Below are 19,389 nucleotides of genomic sequence, written 5' to 3' on the forward strand. Positions count from 1 at the left end.
AGATGCCACTCACCTTCCTGGCTCAACTTCATGATCTCCCGTTTCTTCCTGCATTCAGTCAGTGACTGAGTATGACCAAAGGGTCATACAGACTCAAAATGTTAACTCTGTTTCTCTCTCCACGGGTGCTGTCAGACCTGCTCAGTTTTTCCAGCATTTTCTGTTTTTATTTCAGATTTCCAGCATCCACAATATTTTGCTTTTAACTGAGTTACACTTTCCAGCTCTGTCTCCATCAATCAGTGCAAAAATATCCCAAGCCCACTTGGCACTCACTTCTCATGTTAATGGACATTTTGGGCTCACTGTCCATCCCATACTATTTGGTAGTAGAGAGTCCAGGTCTGTCCCACCAAAATCCCCTTCCCACGGTTGCTATCGCTGTCTCAGAGGGGGAAAAGGACGCAACCCCAAATGTGACTCTGCAATGTCATCAAGGGTCACGACCCACAGCTTGGGAACCCCTGTAATAGGACCATTGTTTTTGTTAGTGTCATGCCCCAGTATATTATGAACTTTCAGTCAATACTTTTAACAACTGGATGCAAATAAACTATTAAAATGGCTGCTGCAAATTATGCAACTTTTGGCATTTGAGCTACAGACAGTACCCAGTCTCAAGCGAATACCTAACTAAATATAGACATTCATAGTCATCTGGGAAATTGACACATTTCTTTGTTTAAGGATGGACACAAAAGAACCTTCCAGGCTGATTGGATTCAGGGAAGGGCATTGAATCACATCAAAAAGGTTATCATTGAATGAATGGGTCTTTCAGAAACAAAGACAATGACTCTATCAAATGCTCAAAGATGTTAAACTACAACACAGGATGTTTGAATCAGCGTAAACACCGCCCTTTATTTGGAAAGGACTGTGAACTCGTGAAAGTCGCAAGGTGAGACAGCCATTTTTTCTGTCTGCTTTTTTTAAAAAGTCAGCACAAGCTGCTGGCAGGCAGTTCCACCAGAAAGCCATTGAAACAACAGTTCTGCGGTCAGAAAGCCAGACCACAAACTAGCTACAAGTCACCAAGCGGCCAAGGTAGTTAACAGCAATATCTTAAAAGTCGGAGACCCCAAGAGAGAGAATGACCCCCTCCCCCACTTGTTCCAACTTCAATTTCACCTGAGAGCCAACTTCCTAGAAATTCGACTACAAGAAACCTCATAGCCAGCTGTACAAGACCCTCACTTCAACCTTAAAGCATCAAAACCATCCAAGAAACTGCAGGCTTGCAAAAAGGGAGACCGCAGATCATAAATCAGAGATTGTGATAATTATAATCTGTAACAGTATATTATCTTCATCTGTACCTAATCGTTGTGAGATAGCATGCATAAGAACTTGTGGGTGAGATGGTGTGTTTAATTCGGAGTAAGTGCATGAGAATAAATAATCTTCTTTACTTTTTAACTCATAACAGTTTGCTGCTAAAGTTATTTGATTGACATACACACTCCAAAGGGGTAAAGAAAATACAAACCACTTTCATACAAAACCTACCAATAACGGGCAGTTGTCCATGACACTATGTATTAATGACTGGCACTATGTATTATTGACTTGGAATTGGGTTTGCAAATGACACAAAACTTGAAAAAGTAGTAAACAGTGGGGAGAATAATAGCAGATTTCAGGAGAACATAGGTTAGCAAAAGTTTGACGGAGAAGTGTGAAGTGATGCATTTTGGAAGGGAGAATGAGGACAATATAAACCAAATGGCACGATTTTAAAGGAGGTGCAGGAACAGAAAGGCCTGGGGGCATACGTACACAAATCTTTGATGGTGGAAGCTGAGAAGGTTGTTACAGAGGCTTTATAAATAGTGGCATAGAGTACAAAGAAAGGAAATTATGCCAAATCTTTTTAATCACTGGTTAGGCCCCAGCTGCAATACTGCAGCCAATTCTGGGCACCATGCTTTAGAAATGATGCCAAGTCCTTGGAGAGGGCGCTGAGGAGATATACTGGAATGATATCAGGGTATGAGGAACCTCAGTCGCATGGAGAGATTGAAGAAGCTGGGATTGTTCTACTTTGAACAGAGAAGCTGAAGGGGAGGTCTAATAGAGCTGTTCAAAATCACAAAGGTTTTTGATCAAATAATTAAGGAGAAACTGTTTCCACTGGCAATAGAATCGGTAACCAGAGGACACAGATTTAAGGCAATTGGCAGAAAAGCTAAAGGAGTATTTTCTTCCATGCAGTGAGCTGTTATGATTTGGAATGAACACTTTGAAAGGGCGGTGGAAACAGATTCAATGTTAATTTCCAAGAGGGAATTGGATAAATCCTTGAAAATTGAAAGGGTATAGAAAAAGAGCAAGGAAGCAGGACTAATTGAATAGTGCTTTCAAGAAGCCGGCACAGGCACAATGGAACATAGGATTCTGTTTCTCTTGTGAGGAAAACAATTCTAATGAGTTTGGATCGTCAGAGACTGGGCATAAGGCTGAAATGCGCGTTGGGACCCTGTGGAAATCTTAATGCGCTGACCTAGGTAGGAACTGCTCAGGAAGTTTCAATTTCCAATGGTCAATTCCCCTGTTCCCCAGGCCATGTGAAAACATCTCTGATTCTGAGTTAGAGTCATAGGCTTCAGAAAGTTCCGACATGCTTCCCAAGAAATATTGGACAGATTAAAACCTAGCCTAACATGTGGGCAACCACACAACTGACCTGCCACCACCCCCGTCACTCACCGACCCCTCTGACTATCCTCCCGACCTGACAACCCTCCGACCCACAAACCCCCAATCACCCAACTACAGCCCTGACCAGTTAACCCCCACCAACTCAACCACCACCCCGACCATCTGAATAATACCCCAATGTGACCCGACTATCCTCCTGACACAATCAAACTACCCCCATACCAACCACTCATCCACCTACCTCCTCACCTCCATGTCACCCTACCCACCTAGCACCTCATCCACTTACCTATCTCACCCACCTACCCATTCACCCATCCATCACATTCATTCACTAACATTCAAACTGACCTTTAAACTTACCATACGGCAGTTAGTGCCGTAAAACAGGGCATGTCCTGTCTTCCTCTGACTCTCCTCCACTTCAGCGGAGTTCCCTGATGGACAATGCACTGTACATTTCTCAGAATGTCCCAGTAGAAATGTGAGACAGCATTGAGTCAGGGGGAATTTTCAATCACAGCAGCAATCCAAATATCGCTGCGTCTGCTCAGAAGATCCGGGCCAATAGCTTAGGGAATTTCATCTCCAGTTTCTTTCTAAGTCTTTTAGAAAAAGTCAATAAACTTTCAAACCCTCACAGTGTAAGTCGCATCTTTCAAATCCTGTTGGTGCCCAGATTGTACACCCGAACATACTGAAAGCATTGCATACAGAAATGACAAACTCCCTCAGTTTTCCATTAAAGTGGCAGCCTCGATCAAGTGCTCAAGATTTACTGCTACCATGAATCTTGTATCTATGACTATGACTCAAAGAGAAAGAGGTAACATTATCAAAGATATTTATTGTGTTGGTATCAATCATGTAACACTAAATGTCATATTTAAGTTAATGCTCTTCAATGTCATGTGATAATACTGCTTCTGTGATTACTTACCTGCTTCCACTGCTAATCACAGAACTGTAACCACCCAATTCAAAGAACCTCCTGTCATAACCCAAATTCTCGAGGACAATATTTGGAATCAAATGTACCACTTGCTATTTATCTATAGTTCAAGTGGACATGGATCAAAAAATTCTACACAACAATTTTCCCCACATTACACCAGGGCCTATACTTCATTAGTTATGAAAAGCCTTGGAACTCCCTGCAATTGTTAAAGATGCTACGTAAATGCAAGTTCATTTTCTCTTCCTTACTAATATTTATCACAAAAAGTCTAGAGAGTGGTTCCATTAAAAGTTCACAATACCACAATGACAATTCAGTAAAATTGGAGTGCTGACAGCAGCATACTCTGAATATAGAAGTGGAAAGTCATTATATTTTTTTCTGGAGTGAACTGACTACAGCATTAATTATTTATACCACTGAAGAACACTGTTGAAGTACACATAGAAATCAATGCAGCACAAATACCAGTATTTGGCCATGGAAGCCATAGTCGAATCCAGTCGTCGTTCTTTGTGCAACTGCAGGCAGCTGTCAAGGAATGCTCTCCCCACACAAGCCTGCGTCTTTATTTCTGCCAGCTTGTGCTGCACCGTCTAGAGGTGAAAGGAAGAAGAATCCTTACCATAATTTCCTGAGAATTCTGTTTCATGACTGGAAAGCAATTTGCAGTGGTATTTCTAATACTTAATTCTAAGAACGTTAAATCTGTTTCTCTCTTCACAGATGCTACCAGACCTACTGATTTTTTTCAGCATTTTCTGTTTTTATTTCAGATTTCCAGCATCCGCAGTATTTTGCTTTTATATTATTTATTAAAGACTGTCAGCAATTGTTATCAGTGTAAAACTACTGTATGTTTCACTTCATTTTGAAAACTGTTCTTTGTAATATTCAACAGATCTGCTCTAAAATGTCAGCCATTTCTGCTGACTTCAATGCTCGAAAACGTTTGGAACAGAAAAGCAAATGAAAAGCAATGAATAATATTTTGGTTATCAATCTCAGGCAATAACAGTTTGGCAAAATTTTTTTTGTCTTGCTCTATGCTGCCCTCCTAGGCCATTGTGGTGGAATACTAGAATTGTACTGGCAATGAAATTTAATTTTGTTACATTGACTCCTTCTTGATCCATCAGAGTTTTTGCGCTAAAGTGTCAGATTCAAGTCTGTCACAACTATTTTCTGAATGGATATTAAAAATCCACAGATTTTACCAATGGCCTGTGGACAAGGACCATATAAACCTGAAGTTGCCTTCTTGTTGATGCAGAGCAGCAAGGGTTACAGTAGATGGAGAGAGTGGGAAAAATCAGTTAGTGTTCATGCTTCTAATCACAATCCACAGCTAGAAAGTCTGTGTGGACACTGTGGAAGATTGAGTTCAGGGGGTTATCCTGCCAGCACTCATGGGCAAGTTATTGGAGGGTTTCTGGCATCCATGTAACCACTCAGAGTGTCAATCCTTTATGAGGAAGGTTAAAAAAACACAATAAATCCAGAAATAGAAAACAGAAAATGAGCCATGGGGAAGTCCACATCCCCTTTGAGGAGGGGAGAAGGAAAAAAAACAGGCAAATAATTTTACCTAAACTGTTCGCAAGTCTAAGAACCAATCTCTTGCACAAATTTATATTCAGCTTGTCACATTTGATGTCTATTACTGCAAAGGTTACATTTATCAGTATTGTCAAACTAACCAGTTTGTTAAGTTCTGTTCACTCACCAAATCACTCATTCCATAGAATCCTTTCATTTCCTCCAGAGGTGAACATTAAATGTAATTAATTTATTTTTTTGAATGTCATAGAGTGTGTACTCACCTGCAAATCAGCAATAGTTTTTCCAAAGGCCTTTCGCTGTTTCACATACTTTCTAGTTTCTTCAAACATGAATTCACAGCTGGCAAGGGCCATGTCTGCAATTAGCAATCGTTCCTTTAAACATACAGGGTTACACTTTATTTCAGACAGGAATAAAATGCAACAGAATCCATCATATTTAACCAGCCAATTTTAGTTACATCTCACAAGCAATATAAACAGTACAGGTTAAAACAAATTTTATTCTTTTGTGCATGGGGAAAATATAAGCTTTATATCAGATTATACCAGCAAATAACCTAATTTAATATAGGACAGTGCTGTAAATCAAATTCATGCTGTTCTTTTAAAAAATGTTTCAAAAGATGGTCATTAAGATATTCCGATTGTCCTGTTACATCACTTCTCCTGCTTTGCAATTTTGCCTGTATTTTCTCACTGTTGGGCTCAGTCCTTCTTCAGACTATCCCCACCTCGTGCAAAGATGTTACAGGCTTGTAGTTCAACAAAAAGAAAAACAGGAACAAAATTACTATTTGATGCCAATATTCTTCCCTTCTTTGAGGGTGTCAATTCTTACTGGAGAGTGGCTCTATGGACACTGGTAGCCCTGCGGTACATTTCTAAAGTGCTCACTTGTCAAGCAGGTCTATATTAAGAGTGTGGAGGACAACACAGGCAAGCCTAATTTTAACTGGTGGTGTTACAATTATGAGGTGTTTAAGATTATCATGTTTTGGACAGTGTCTTTAAACTTAGGCTAAAATGAAGGGGGCCATGTGACTATTTTGAATTCCACCGGAGAACAGGCCTGGCCTTGCTGAGCGAAGTTGTCACACTTGGGAACTAAGAACAAGGGCAGCTGTCATTACAGTAAATAGAATTGCCAGCTCCAAACTTTTGGAGCAAAAGAGAAAAGAGGAAAAGAACAGCAGTCAGTGTGGTTAGCAGAAAAGTGGCTGCAGGTGCTTTGCAAGCTAGATGTGGGAGGGAGATGGTCTCTAGTCAAAGAGACACATTCTGCAGCCAACTACGGAATCCAGGAGATTTACTGGTGTGGCTGGGGGCAGGGGAGAAGAGTAATCGGAGTGGGCTTTACTGATAGTAGTGAATTTGGGAAACACTGCAAAAACTCAAGGAAGCGCCTGGAGATGGTCACTCAAAGTCACTACTCAGTGAAACAGGAAAACATGGACCCACTGAAAGCTGGAATCAAACGTGGACTATTTGCCATAAGTATAAAAGAGGGACAATCCTTTCTGTTGTTTAAAGTATAAGTTGCCTATAAAAATAGGGTTTATAGTATTTTTAGTCATTTGTTACAGTAAAAATCTTAAAATGTGAAATCTGGTTGTATCATTAACTTCCTGTTAATAGCAGAAAAGAATCTACAGAGATCATAACAGTGTACAACCACAAACTTTCTAGGAAGGAGTCACTAGGGTAGTGTAGTTGATGTAGTTTATATGGATTTCAGCAAAGCCTTTGACAATTTCCCACATGGGAGACTTATAAAGAAGGCAAATGCGCATGGGATACAGGGTAATTTGATAAGGTGGATTCATAATTGGCTTAGTTGTAGGAGACAGAGGGTGATAACAGAAGGATGACTGGAAGCCAGTGTCCAGTAGTGTACCACAGGGATCTGTGCTGGGTCCCCTATTATTTGTCATTTATATAAACGACATAGATAACTAGGTGGGGGGTAGGATTAGTAAGTTTGCGGATGACACAAAGATTGGCCGGGTGGTTAACAGTGAGGTTGAGTGTCTTTGGCTGCAGGAAGATGTAAATGTCTTGGTCAAATGGGCAAATAAGTGGCAGATGGAATTTAACCCTGAAAAGTGTGAGGTGATACACTTTGGAAGGAGTAATTTGATAAGGAAGTATTCAATGAACGCATGACACTAGGAAGTTCTGAGGAACAAAGGGACCTTGGCTTGTGTGTCCATAGATCTCTGAAGGTGGAGGGGCATGTTAGTGGGGTGGTGAAAAAGGCATATGGGACACTTGCCTTTATCAATCGAGGCGTAGATTACAAAAGTAGGGAGATCATGTTGGAGTTGTATAGAACCTTGGTGAGGCCACAGCTGGAGTACTGTGTCCAGTTCTGGTCGCCACATTATAAGAAGGATGTGATTGCACTGGAGGGGGTGCAGAGGAGATTCACCAGGATGTTGCCTGGGATGAAACATTTAAGTTATGAAGAGAGGTTGGATAGACTTGGGTTGTTTTCGTTGGAGCAGAGAGAAGATTGAGGGGCGACCTGATCAAGGTGTACAAGATTATGAGGGGCATGGACAGGATGGATAGGGAGCAGCTGCTCCTCTTAGTTGAAGGGTCAGTCGCGAGGGGACATATGTTCAAGGTGAGGGGCAGCAGGTTTAGGGGGGATGTGAGGAAAAACTTTTTTACCCAGAGGGTGGTGACGGTCTAGAATGCGCTACCTGGGAGGGTGGTGGAGGCGGGTTGCCTCACAACCTTTAAAAAATACCTGGATGATCACTTGACACGTCATAACATTCAAGGCTATGGGCCAAGTGCTGGTAAATGGGATTAGGTAGGTAGGTCAGGTGTTTCTCACGTGTCAGTGCAGACTCAATGGGCCAAAGGGCCTTTTTGCACTGTGAGATTTTTTGATTCTGTGACTGGAGAGGAATGAAAATACTTGCTCCTTTTTCCTTCCCACAGCCCAAACCAATTTTACTGTTGTCTACTGCCATTCAACAGAGGCTTTACCCAGAGGCTATTAGGTGAGTTTACAAAAGGACAGTAAAAGGCAGCACTCGTATAAGAAAAGGCAATGTAAAGTAATAACTCCACACCCAAGCCTTGCTATCCCTTCTCTATCAGTACAGTTAGGAGAGAAAAGCTAAATATTTCTCTTGTTAGAGAAGATCTCTCTCCCCTTCCCTGGCAGTTTGTTGGAAATTTGCCATGTTACGATTCCAACATGAAAATTGACACTTAGCAGTAGAAACTGCAGTTCTCACTGCAGATGAGCATCCTTCCCAGGTCTTCATTTAGATTATACTCTCCATGACCCAGTGGAAAAAGGCATGACCGAGTATACTACTGAACTACAGACCAGAAGGTGACAGATTCAATCTCTGCTTTACATTGATCTAATCGGTCTCAATTAAAGCAGTAGTTGGTGTTCGATATTTAGCCTCAGTGTCCCCGGCTAGACATGGGGAAAAAAGGTGAACCAAGGTTGCCCCTCATAATTGCTAACCAACTGTGCACGTGTGTGAGGAACAGCAGTATTGGGCTCAGCTATGATCCTTTCCACACCTAGATGTCTCAGGACACACATGAAAAATAGTCATGGGGGAAAGGTGCCAGCTTGTCCCTTGGAAGAAAGCTACAGAAATTGTGAAATCATGAAACAAGTGATCACAAAAATCTGAACTGTTACCTGTGGAAGCTCAGTCATAAGGTAGTAGAATCCCTTATTAACTTCTCCTAGTAGAGCATCAGCTGGCAAGCGCACATCCTCAAAGAAGAGTTCAGTTGTATCCTTTCCATTCAAAAAGAGAATTTTGTCAATCTAGCGTGAGGGACTAAGATGTCAACCTGTACCTTTTCTTATACAATATATTTAGAGATATGCTCATTGCTATCTCTAAAAATTTCAAACCGGACAAAGACCCAAAATGGTTGAATCTATACCTGCCTGTGACCCTGAACAAAATAAGCTACCTGGCAGTATCGGTATACACACACATCGTTATCCTTAAAGAACCACTAATGACCCTCTGTGGGCTGCACAGGCCAAATTCAAAGAGAGCTATACAAAGGCCATCTGCATTTCATAACCCAGGATGGCCAACAGTAGTCTGCTTATCTGCTAAAATAAATGGCCCCGCAACCTTCCTTTCAATCCTTAATGGTTGAGACATTTAACAATCTCGGGGACTCGAACAAGTGATACACATCGCCCTTGTCAAAGACAGTGTGGAAAAGGTGGGAGCCATGTGACATGGGCCTCTGGTTGTGGAGCTAGTAGCATTACCTTGCTGGACTGCAATGTCTCAGTCTGCTTTTTTACCATTTTACTAGCAGCTTCACAGGCACGGAGCTCTGGCCCAGGTTGGACGCCTGGCCCCATCTACATTGCTTCTGCTGGAAATTCTATACCATTGCCTACAAGACTGATTCATCTCTGCATGCCTATCTCATGATGTGAAGTCAACACAACTGGAAAAGTGAATGATCCAGCATTGGTTTTCAGCTCGTCAACCTCCGTGAAGGAATACCTCATTGGGCTTTGATTCTGGACTCTGGAACCCAAATGAAACAATACTACTTTTTTCTGTGGTCTCTACATTGTAAATCTTTCTTTTCACTATCTCTTTTTTACTGTATGAATGCAAAGGAGGCAACGATGTGACCCTCCTCCCACATTTTGAATGTGCGCGAGTTCACCCTCTCTCGAGGTTGTTGTGGGGCTCATAATAGAAAATTGGATTGCACCAAAACTGAGGGGTTGGGGAGTGCTTATAAAGAGGGAAACAAATTAAAACATCTTTCTATTTATGGACAGGTGGTAAGAGGAGAAATTAGTGCTGTTTAAATTAACACCCCTCCTGTCTGTAACACTGGGCAATATAATTTACAGGTTCTTTATTTTATTCCAATACCTCAATGAATATCAGTAAAAGTTAGTGCTTTCATACAGTATTCAAAATACAACTGGAAAGAACAAAATATCTTGTGAAACCACAGCAGAGGAAGTAGAAATATTCTATAAACTGGATAGCTCTGGCACAGGTATGATGGGCTGAATGGCCTCCTTCTCTATTGTAGATTCAAAAACATTTCAGGTTTCTTGCTGCATAGTTCTAAAACTTTAATGCTCATATATAAATAGTTCTGTTAACAAGCAAGGTACTGTATTAAGATAAAAGCAAGAAACTTCCTCTTCCTTTCAGATGCTAAGGAACACAAGCTCCAACTTATGCCACTATTAGCACCTTTTTTTAGCACTAACCACTATCATTAACAATCCCTTTGTCCTTTAGTTCATGACATCTTTGTCAATCCCTCCCCTGTCCCCACCTATCGTTGGCTTTCTATCCAGCTCCACCTGCCCCACCCCACTTAAACAGTATAAATTTCATCACATACTCTTCAGCCCTGAAGAAGGGTCATATGGACTCGAAACATTAACTTTGTTTTTTTCTCTCCACAGATGCTGCCAGATCTGCTGAGATTTTCCAGCATTTTCTGTTTTTGTTTAAGGTTCTGTTTTAGCTTGCTAGGGGCTCATATAAAGCTTGGGTACGGACAGTAGGGCACACAGCATCATTGTGGAAGCACCATCACCAAATCAACAGCAGTTCAAGGAACAACTAAGCCTGGGAAATAAATGTCAGCTTTGTTCACATTCCAAGAATAAACAAAGCAGCAGTATGTACAACTGAAGCAAAATCAGTTAAGACTGAAACATCCAAGCAGTTATCTACCTAAGAACTGAATGTGGAGGCCAGTGGTCATAATTTAATTAAATTTGTCATAATAAAAAAACAGAGTCAAAAACAATGTTGCTGCACTGAAAGCTAATGCTGAAGGGTTGAAATGGGACCAAATCTGGATTAAATTGGACTGAAAATTTAGCAGATAAAACAGCAAATCAATAATGGGCAGCATTACATATAAGATGGATAAGATGCAAGTTAAAAACAAATCCCAACAGTGGTAAAAATTTGTTACAACAGTTGAATGGACGTAGCTTGAAGTTCAAAAGTAAGAAGCCATATTCCAACAGGTGAGTGAAGAAATATCTCGGGCTCTAACCATAATGTACCAGAATCTTTCTGAAATGGAAAGTGTACCAAAGAATTGGAAAATGTTCAAAAAAAGACAAAAGGGTAATTACAAACCAGCAAACTTCACATTAGTAGCAGAAAAACTGTAAAGACTGTATTAATGATTAACATAATTAAACATCTGGAAAAGCATGGCATTGCTTGAGAGAGCAAAGACAACCTTAAGTGTAGGCCATGTTTGACTAACATAATTATGTTTATAGGATGCATATAGAATAGTACAGCACGGGATACCAAGTTGTTCAAGGAATAAACAGAAAGGGAATGTAGTAGTTATTGAAAAGGCCCTCAAGAAAGAGAGAGAAAGCAAAGAGAGCAAGAGAGAAAGACGAATGAATTTGCATTTAAATAACAATCGTCATGGCCTCAAGATGTCCCAAAGCACCTTGCGGGCAATTAGGTCCTTTTATTGAAGTGTAGTTAACTTGATAGACGCTGAAATCCATCATGACCTCCAATGTGCTTGCTCAGCTTTCAGCTGACTGAGGGAAAGAGTATTTGAGGACTAAGATCTCAAATTTGAGGCTAAGTCATGGTTTACGGGGCAGCAGTGATTCCTGTGCTCCAATATGCTTCGGATACCTGGACAATCTACAACAGGCATATCAAAGCACTGCAGAAGTACCACCAGCAGTGCCTTCAAAAATCCCCCAAATCCAGTGGTGTCCTCTCCCAAGCCAACATGTCCAGCATGTTGGCTCCAATCACTTAAAACCAGCTCTGCTGGTCAGGACATGTCATTTATATGTCTGGCACCAGACCTGCAAAGCAACTGCTCTACTTGGAACTTGGTCGCAGCAGGAGGCTCCCAGGACAATAGTGGAAATGCTTTAGGAATGTCCACAAAGCTTCCCTGAAGAGGTCAAACATCCCCAACCCCTCATGGAGTTCCTGATCTGTGACCAACCAAAATGGAGATGGTTCATTTGGGAAAGCACCAAACACAACTAGACACCTTCTTGGGACACAGGGAAGCAAAGTCATGGTATTGGGGAGAGCACATAAAGCTTCAAACAACTCATCTACCCAACACCCACATGTGGCAGAGTCTGTAGGTCACGCATCAGGCTTATCAGCCATTACAGAACCCATTGAACCAGAGTGGAAGTGAGTCATCCTCAGTCTTGAGCAACTGCCTAAGAGAAGTGCAATTACAGCAAGACTTTCTTATTTTTGTACTCCAACCCTTTTGAAATAAAGGCCAACATACTGAGGAACAAAAAAGGGCCAGTCACTGCTGGGACTATACTGATACACCCCCAAACAGTCAAAGGGAAACAAAAGATCAAATAATAAGGCAAATTGCTGAGAAGTGCAGAAACAATAGGGCAGTAATAGTGGGTTATTTCAAATACCTTAACATTAACTGGGATAAAGTCAGAGTAAAAGGAGAATATGTTTAGCCAGTTTGGAGATTGAAAGGGCAGTCTGGTATCAGTAGGGTGTCAGTTACGGCTCAGTTGGTAGCACTCTCGGCTGAAACACAAGGTTCCACTCCAGGACTTGAGCACAAAAATCAAGGTTGACATTTCAGTGCAGTATTGTGGAAATGCTGCACTGTTGCAAGTTCTGTCTTTTGAATGAGACAAACTCAGGAGTTGGTCCTCTCAAATGGATGTAAGGCACTATTTGAAGAGCAGCAGGGGAGTTATCCCCAGTATCCTGGCCAAAATTTATCTCCCAATCAACATCACAAAACATTATCTGGTCATCACATTGCTGTTTCTGAACTTAAACCAATCCTCTATCCAGCAACAATAACTTATATTTATATAGTGCCTTTAATGTAATGAAATAACCCAAAGTGCTTCCATGGAGCATTATACAACCAAGTATGACACCGAGCCACACAAGGAGATATTAGGAAAGATGACTAAAAACTTGGTCAAAGAGGTAGGTTTTAAGGAGTGCCTTAAGCAAGGTAAAAAGATGGAGAGGTGAAGCGAGGGTATTCCAGAGCTTGAGGCCTAGACAGCTGAAGGTACAGCTACCATTGGTGAAGCAATTAAATTGTGGACACACAAGAGGCCAGAATTTGAAGGGGGCAGATATCTCAAAGGATTTTTGGGCTAGTGATTACAGAGATGAAATGGAGGAGCAAAGCCATGGAGGAATTTGAAAACAAGGATGAGAATTTGAAAATCAAGACATTGCTTGATCGCTAGCCAACATATGTCAGTATCCAGACAAATATATCACCTCAACCCCAAGAGCCTTTTTCTTGTGCATCCTTTCATGTGACACCTTATCAAATGCCCTTTGAAAATCCAAACATACTATTCTGTTAGTTCTCTCTTTCATGTAGTGTCCTCATTGTCATGGCTCATTGCTTCCATGATATCACAAAGGGGTAAGAAGAGGGAGGCCCGAAGAACAACCTCAGCCAGTACAGGGATTGAACTCACGCCATCGGCATTATTAAGCACCACACTCTAACCATCTGAGCTAAACGGGCCCACATCCTGTTTGTTACATCCTCAAAAGACTGGAATAGATTTCCCAAACAAGATTTCCCTTCCAACAAAACCATGTTGATTGACTCTGCTTAATCATGCTTTATCTTTCTAAGTGCCCTGTTACCACTTCCTTAATAATGGATTCCAACATTTTCTCAATGACTGATATCAGGCTAATCAGCCCGTGGTTCCCTGTTTCTTCTGTCCTTCCTTCCTTGAATAGTGGTGCTGCATTTTCTACCTTCTAATCAACTGGGAGCATTCCAGAAATTAGTAAATTTGGAAAATCACATCCAGTGCAACCACAATTACTGCAGCCATCTTGTTTAGAATACCAGATGTAGGCTATCAGGTCTTGGGGATTTACAGAGTTTCTCTCTCTCTTATTAGACACATGCTTTCGCCACTTTTTCTGTTTTTTGTGTCTTTTCTACTGTGGAGATAGACAAATTATTTATTTAGTTTCTTCTCCATTTCCTTATTGTTCATTATAATTTCTCTTGACACAGCTGCTAAGGGGTCCACATTTTACTTTTGTCACCCTTTTCCCTTTAACATACTTGTGGAAGCTTTTACAATTTGTTTATTTTTCTGGCTAATTTACTCTCATATTCTATTTTCTCTTTATCAATATTTTGGTTATCCTTTACTGGTATCTAAAACTCTCCCAGCCCTCTGGCTTTCTACTCTTCTTGGCAATATTATTCTTTTAACCTTTGATAGTGTACTAAACTCAGGAGTTTGGTAAGTGAGGGAATTTGGCACAGTAAGGAAAGAGATGCTGCTCTGGTCTTTTACAGAACAAGGAGTGGTCCAAGAGATGTAGTGGGACACAGCGAGAGCTGAAGACCAGAGGTATTAATTAGGAAAGCAGATGGGTGGTTAGTTGATGAGTTTTACACTTTTATTCTCTAAACTGGGATAGTATAAACTAGTACTAAGGAGGTACAAGTACTGTATTAAATTTATTATAACTACAAATTATCAAGTGATATTTCCAAACTTCAAACCCTAATTAAACAAAGTACAACAAAGATGACAGGGCAGATGATGTGCAACAGCGATAGCATGTGGGAGCTGATGGATACTAGTGTGATCCACAGCAGCCACATCTGCAATGAGTGTCTGCAGCTCGAGGAACTTTGGCTCAGATTTCCTAGGCTAGAGTCAGAACTTCAGGCACTGATTAACCAGGGAGGGAAAAAGTCACCTGGACACTTTATTCCAGGAAGCAGTTCCTTAGGTTAGGTACTTTAGATTTGGTCCGTGGTCAGGAACAGGAGGGTGTGATTACAAGTGAGGCAGCAAGAGAGTCAGAGGGTAGTAGTGGACAAGGGCAGAGACTACAGGGAGGGTGAGTACAATGGCCACAGACCTATTGTACAGGGAGCCATTCAAGAAGTGGGGGGGTACAGGGGAGAGTGAAAAGGAATGTAGTAGTAGGGAAGAGTATAAATACTGTTCTCTGCAGTTGAGAGCATGAGTCCCAAAGGCAGTGTTGCCTGCCCAGTGCCAGAGTCAAGGACATCTCCTTGGAGCTGGCGAGGAACTTGGAGTGGGAGGGGAAGGATCCAGTTGTCATGGTCCACGCATAGGTAGGACTAAGAAAGGGGTTCTGCTTAGGGTGTATGAATAACTAGGGGCTAAATTAAAAAGGAGAACAAAGGTAATAATTTTGGTCTCTCAGGTAATTAAGGGACATGGGGAGTAAACGGGAAAACGGAGTTAAAGCCCAAGATCATCCATGATTGTATTGAATGGTAGAGAAGGCTCGATGGGCCATGTGGTCTACCCCTGCTCCTATTTCTTATGTTCTTGGGTTCTGGATTGCTACCCAAGCCACAAGCAAATTGGCATCGGACAAATGAAACCAGAGTGTTAAATGCATGGCTCAAAGATTGGTTGAGGAGAAATGGGTTTTAATTCATGGGGAACTGGTATAGGTAGTAAGGAAAGAGGGAGCTGTACCATCGGGACAACCTTCACCTGAACTGCACTGGGACCTTTGTCCTGGCGAATCGTTTAACTAGGGCTATAGCGAGGGCTTTAAACTAAATTGTAAGGGAGGTTTCACGTGATGGAAGATTTAGAAAGCTATCGTGAGAGGACAAGGCAATAGTTCTGAGTGGCGATACAGGGAATGATAACCAGAGTGTGATTGGAAGGAAAAGAGTGTGCAAAAGAAAGAGTTTAAAAGCAAAAATGGTCAGAATAGGGAAAAATGGTAAAAAGACTGAATTAAAGGGTCTTTATCTGAATTCTTGCAGAATTCATAGCAAGATGGGTGAATTGTTAGCATAAATAGGGTATGATATGTTGGATATTACAGAGAAATGATTGCAAAGTGACCAAGGCTGGGAACTGAATATTCAAGGGTATTTGACATTTCGGAAAAATAGGAAGAGAGGAAAAGAGGTGGAGTAGCTCTGTTAATAAATGATGAGATCAGTACAGTAGTAAGAAATGATATTGGTCCCGAAGATCACGATGTAGAATCAGTTTGGATGGAGATAAGAAATAGAAAGGGAAATAAGTCATTGGTGGGAGTTACTTATAGGCTGTCCTAACAATAGTACACTGTAGGACGGAATATACAGGAAAAAATGATGGGGGCTCATGAGAAAGATACTGCAATAACCGTGGGCAATTTTTATCTACATAAACATGAGACAAATCAAATCAGCAAAGGTAGCCTTGAGAATGAGTTCATACAATTTATTCAGGGCACTTTTGTACAACAATAACTTCTGGAACCAACCAGGGAATAGGTTATAATAAAAACAGAAAATGCTGGAAAAACTCAGCAGGTCTGACAGCATCTATGGAGAGAGAAACAGAGTTAACTTTTCAAGTCTGGGACAAAAAAGGGATAAAACAATGAATGAATAAAAATAAAAATAAATAAAAATAAAAATGGGTAGATAAAAATAAAAATAAATTTTAAAAAAGGGATTAATAAAGGGGTGAAGGGGAGAGAGTTCATGATCTGAAGTTGTTGAACTCAAAGTTAAGTCCAGAAGGCTATAAAGTGCCTAATTGGAAGATGAGGTGCTGTTCCTCCAGTTTGCGTTGGGCTTCACTGGAGCATTGCTGCAGGCCAAGAACAGACATGCGGGCATGAGAGCAGGATGGTGTGTTGAAATGGCAAGCACCGATAAGGTCTGGGTCAGCTTGAGGACAAGCCGAAGGTGTTCCGCAAATCGGTAACCCAGTCTCCGTTTGGTCTTCCTGATGTAGAGGACACCGCATTGGGAGTAGCGAATGCAGTAGACCAAATTGAAGGAGGTGCAAGTGAAATGCTGCTTCACCTGGAACGAGTGTTTGAGCCCTTGGGCGGTAAGGAGGGAGGAGGTAAAGGGGCAGGTGTTGCACCTTCTGCGATTACATGGGAAGGTGCCGTGGGAAGGAGATGAGGTGTTGGGAGTGATGGAGAAGTGGACCAGGGTGTCCCGGAAGGAATGGTCCCTATGCAATGCCGACGAGGGGGGTGAGGGGAAGATATGTTTGGTGGTGGCATCATGCTGGAGTTGGCAGAAATGGTGGAGGATGATCCTTTGAATGTGGACGTTGGAGAGGTGAAAAGTGAGGACAAGGGGGACCCTATCATGGTTCTGGTGGGGAGGGGAAAGTGTGAGGGCAGAGGTGCGGGAGATGGGTCGGACACGGTTGAGGGCCCTGTCAACCACAGTGGGTGGGAAACTTCAGTTAAGGAAGAAGGAAGACATGTTAGAAGCGCCGTTTTGGAAAGTGGCAACATCAGAATAGATGCAACGGAGGCGAAGGAACTGAGAGAATGGGATGGAGTCCTTACAGGAAGCTGTAGTAGAAGGAGCTGTGGGAGTCGATGGGCTTGTAACGAATATCGATGGACAGTCTATCACCAAAAATGGAGACAGAGACGTCAAAGAAGGGAAAGGGAATTGTAGGAGGTAGACCATGTGAAGGTGATAGAGGGGTGGAAATTGGAAGCAAAATTGATAAATTTTTCCAGGTCCAGGCGAGAGCATGAAGCGGCACTGAAATAGTCATCCATGTACTGAAAAAAAAGTTGTAGGAGGGGGCCTGAGTAGGACTGGAACAAGGAGTGATTGTTGATATGACATAGGGCATCAGAGGAATCGGATTTCTCAATTTCCAGTTCTCTGGCCCCAACCACGTTCTTTTCACCATGGACGTTCAATCCCTCTACACCTCCATCCCCCACCAGGATGGTCTGAGGGCTCTTCGCTTCTTCCTTGAACAGAGGCCCAAACAATCCCCATCCACCACCACTCTCCTCCGTCTGGCTGAACTTGTTCTTTCGCTGAACAATTTCTCCTTAAACTTGTCTCACTTCCTCCAAAATTGCTATGGGTGCCCGCATTGGCTCCAGTTGTGCCTGTCTCTTTATGGGGTATGTGGAAGATTCCTTCCATGGTACTTTGCTTTTATATAAATATAGGGAAGTCTTGTTACAACTGTACAGGACTTTGGTGAAACCGCACCGAGAGTAGTGCACACAGTTTTGGTCTCCTTATTTAAGGAGGAATACACTTACAGTGGAGGCGGTTCAGAGAAGGTTCACTAGGTTGATTCCTGGGTGTCTTATTAGAAAAGGTTGAGAAGGATGGGCCTATACTCATTGGAGTTTAGAAGAATGAGACACGATCTTATTGAAATATATAGGATTCTGAGGGTCTCGATGGGGTAGATGCCAAGATGATGTTTTTCTGTGTGGGGGAATCTAAAACTAGCGGCACAGTTTCAAAGTAAGGGGTCTACCTTTTAAGACAGAGATGAGGAGAAATCTCCTCTCAGAGGGTCATTAATCTTTTAAATTCTCTATCCCAGAGAGCAGTGAAGGCTGAGTCATTCAATACAATTGAGGCTGGGTTTGACCTACAAAGGAGTCAAGGGTTGAAGGCCGGTGGGGGGGGGCTGGGGGAGGGATGTAATTAAGGCCACAAATCAGGTCTTTTCAATGGTGGAGCAGAGTCGAGGGGTCAAATAGAAACATAGAAAATAGAAGCTCTCTCCCCGTACCCCTTGATGCCTTTAGAGTCCAGAAATCTATTTCCTTCTTAAATACATCCAGTGATTTGGCCTCCACAGCCTTCTGTGGTAGAGAATCATACAGATTCACCACTCTTTGAGTGAAGAAGTTTCTCCTCATCTCAGTCTTAAATGGCTTACCCTGTATCCTGAGACTGTGACCTCTTGTTCTAGATCCCCAGCCAGAGGAAACATCATCCTTGTATCCAATCTGTCCATCCCTGTCAGAATCTTATACGTTTCAATGAGATCCCCTCTCATTCTTCTCAACTCCAGTGAATACAGGCCTAGTCGGCCCAATCTCTCCTCATATGACAATCCTGCCTTCTCAGGAATCAGTCTGGTGAACCTAAATTCAAGCCTAGATTTCAATTCTATGTTTTATTAATTGAATTTGAATTCCACCCACAACCATGGTGGGATTTGAACCTATGTCACCAAATTATTAGCTTCTGGCTTATAGTCTAATGACATTACCACTACACCACCATGACCTACCTTTGCTCCTATTTCATGTTCTCATGTTCTAATACAATTCTTAACCTCTTTAGTTAGCCATGGGTGGATCACAAGGATTCCCTAATGCAGTGGTGGAGATAAACATAGTTTTGAAAGCAGTATTGAAGGCA

At 41.8% G+C, this 19,389-nt stretch overlaps 1 protein-coding gene across 4 annotated transcripts in view; it reads right to left on the bottom strand.

The window, feature by feature from the left end:
* The window catches only part of acadl (acyl-CoA dehydrogenase long chain), a 146,036-nt gene that overhangs the window by 47,133 nt on the left and 79,514 nt on the right, over window positions 1-19,389 (bottom strand). For all 4 annotated transcript variants that reach the window (XM_078551657.1, XM_078551658.1, XM_078551660.1 and 1 more), the window contains 3 exons: window positions 8,861-8,962; window positions 5,443-5,556; window positions 4,088-4,215 (listed from right to left, as the gene is read on the bottom strand). In XM_078551657.1, the coding sequence (XP_078407783.1) occupies window positions 4,088-4,215; window positions 5,443-5,556; window positions 8,861-8,962 (344 nt within the window). The remainder of the gene's footprint in view (window positions 1-4,087; window positions 4,216-5,442; window positions 5,557-8,860; window positions 8,963-19,389) is intronic.

This window comes from Cetorhinus maximus, chromosome 11 (assembly GCF_964194155.1).
Source record: "Cetorhinus maximus chromosome 11, sCetMax3.hap1.1, whole genome shotgun sequence".
Classification (NCBI taxonomy): Eukaryota; Metazoa; Chordata; class Chondrichthyes; order Lamniformes; family Cetorhinidae; genus Cetorhinus; species Cetorhinus maximus.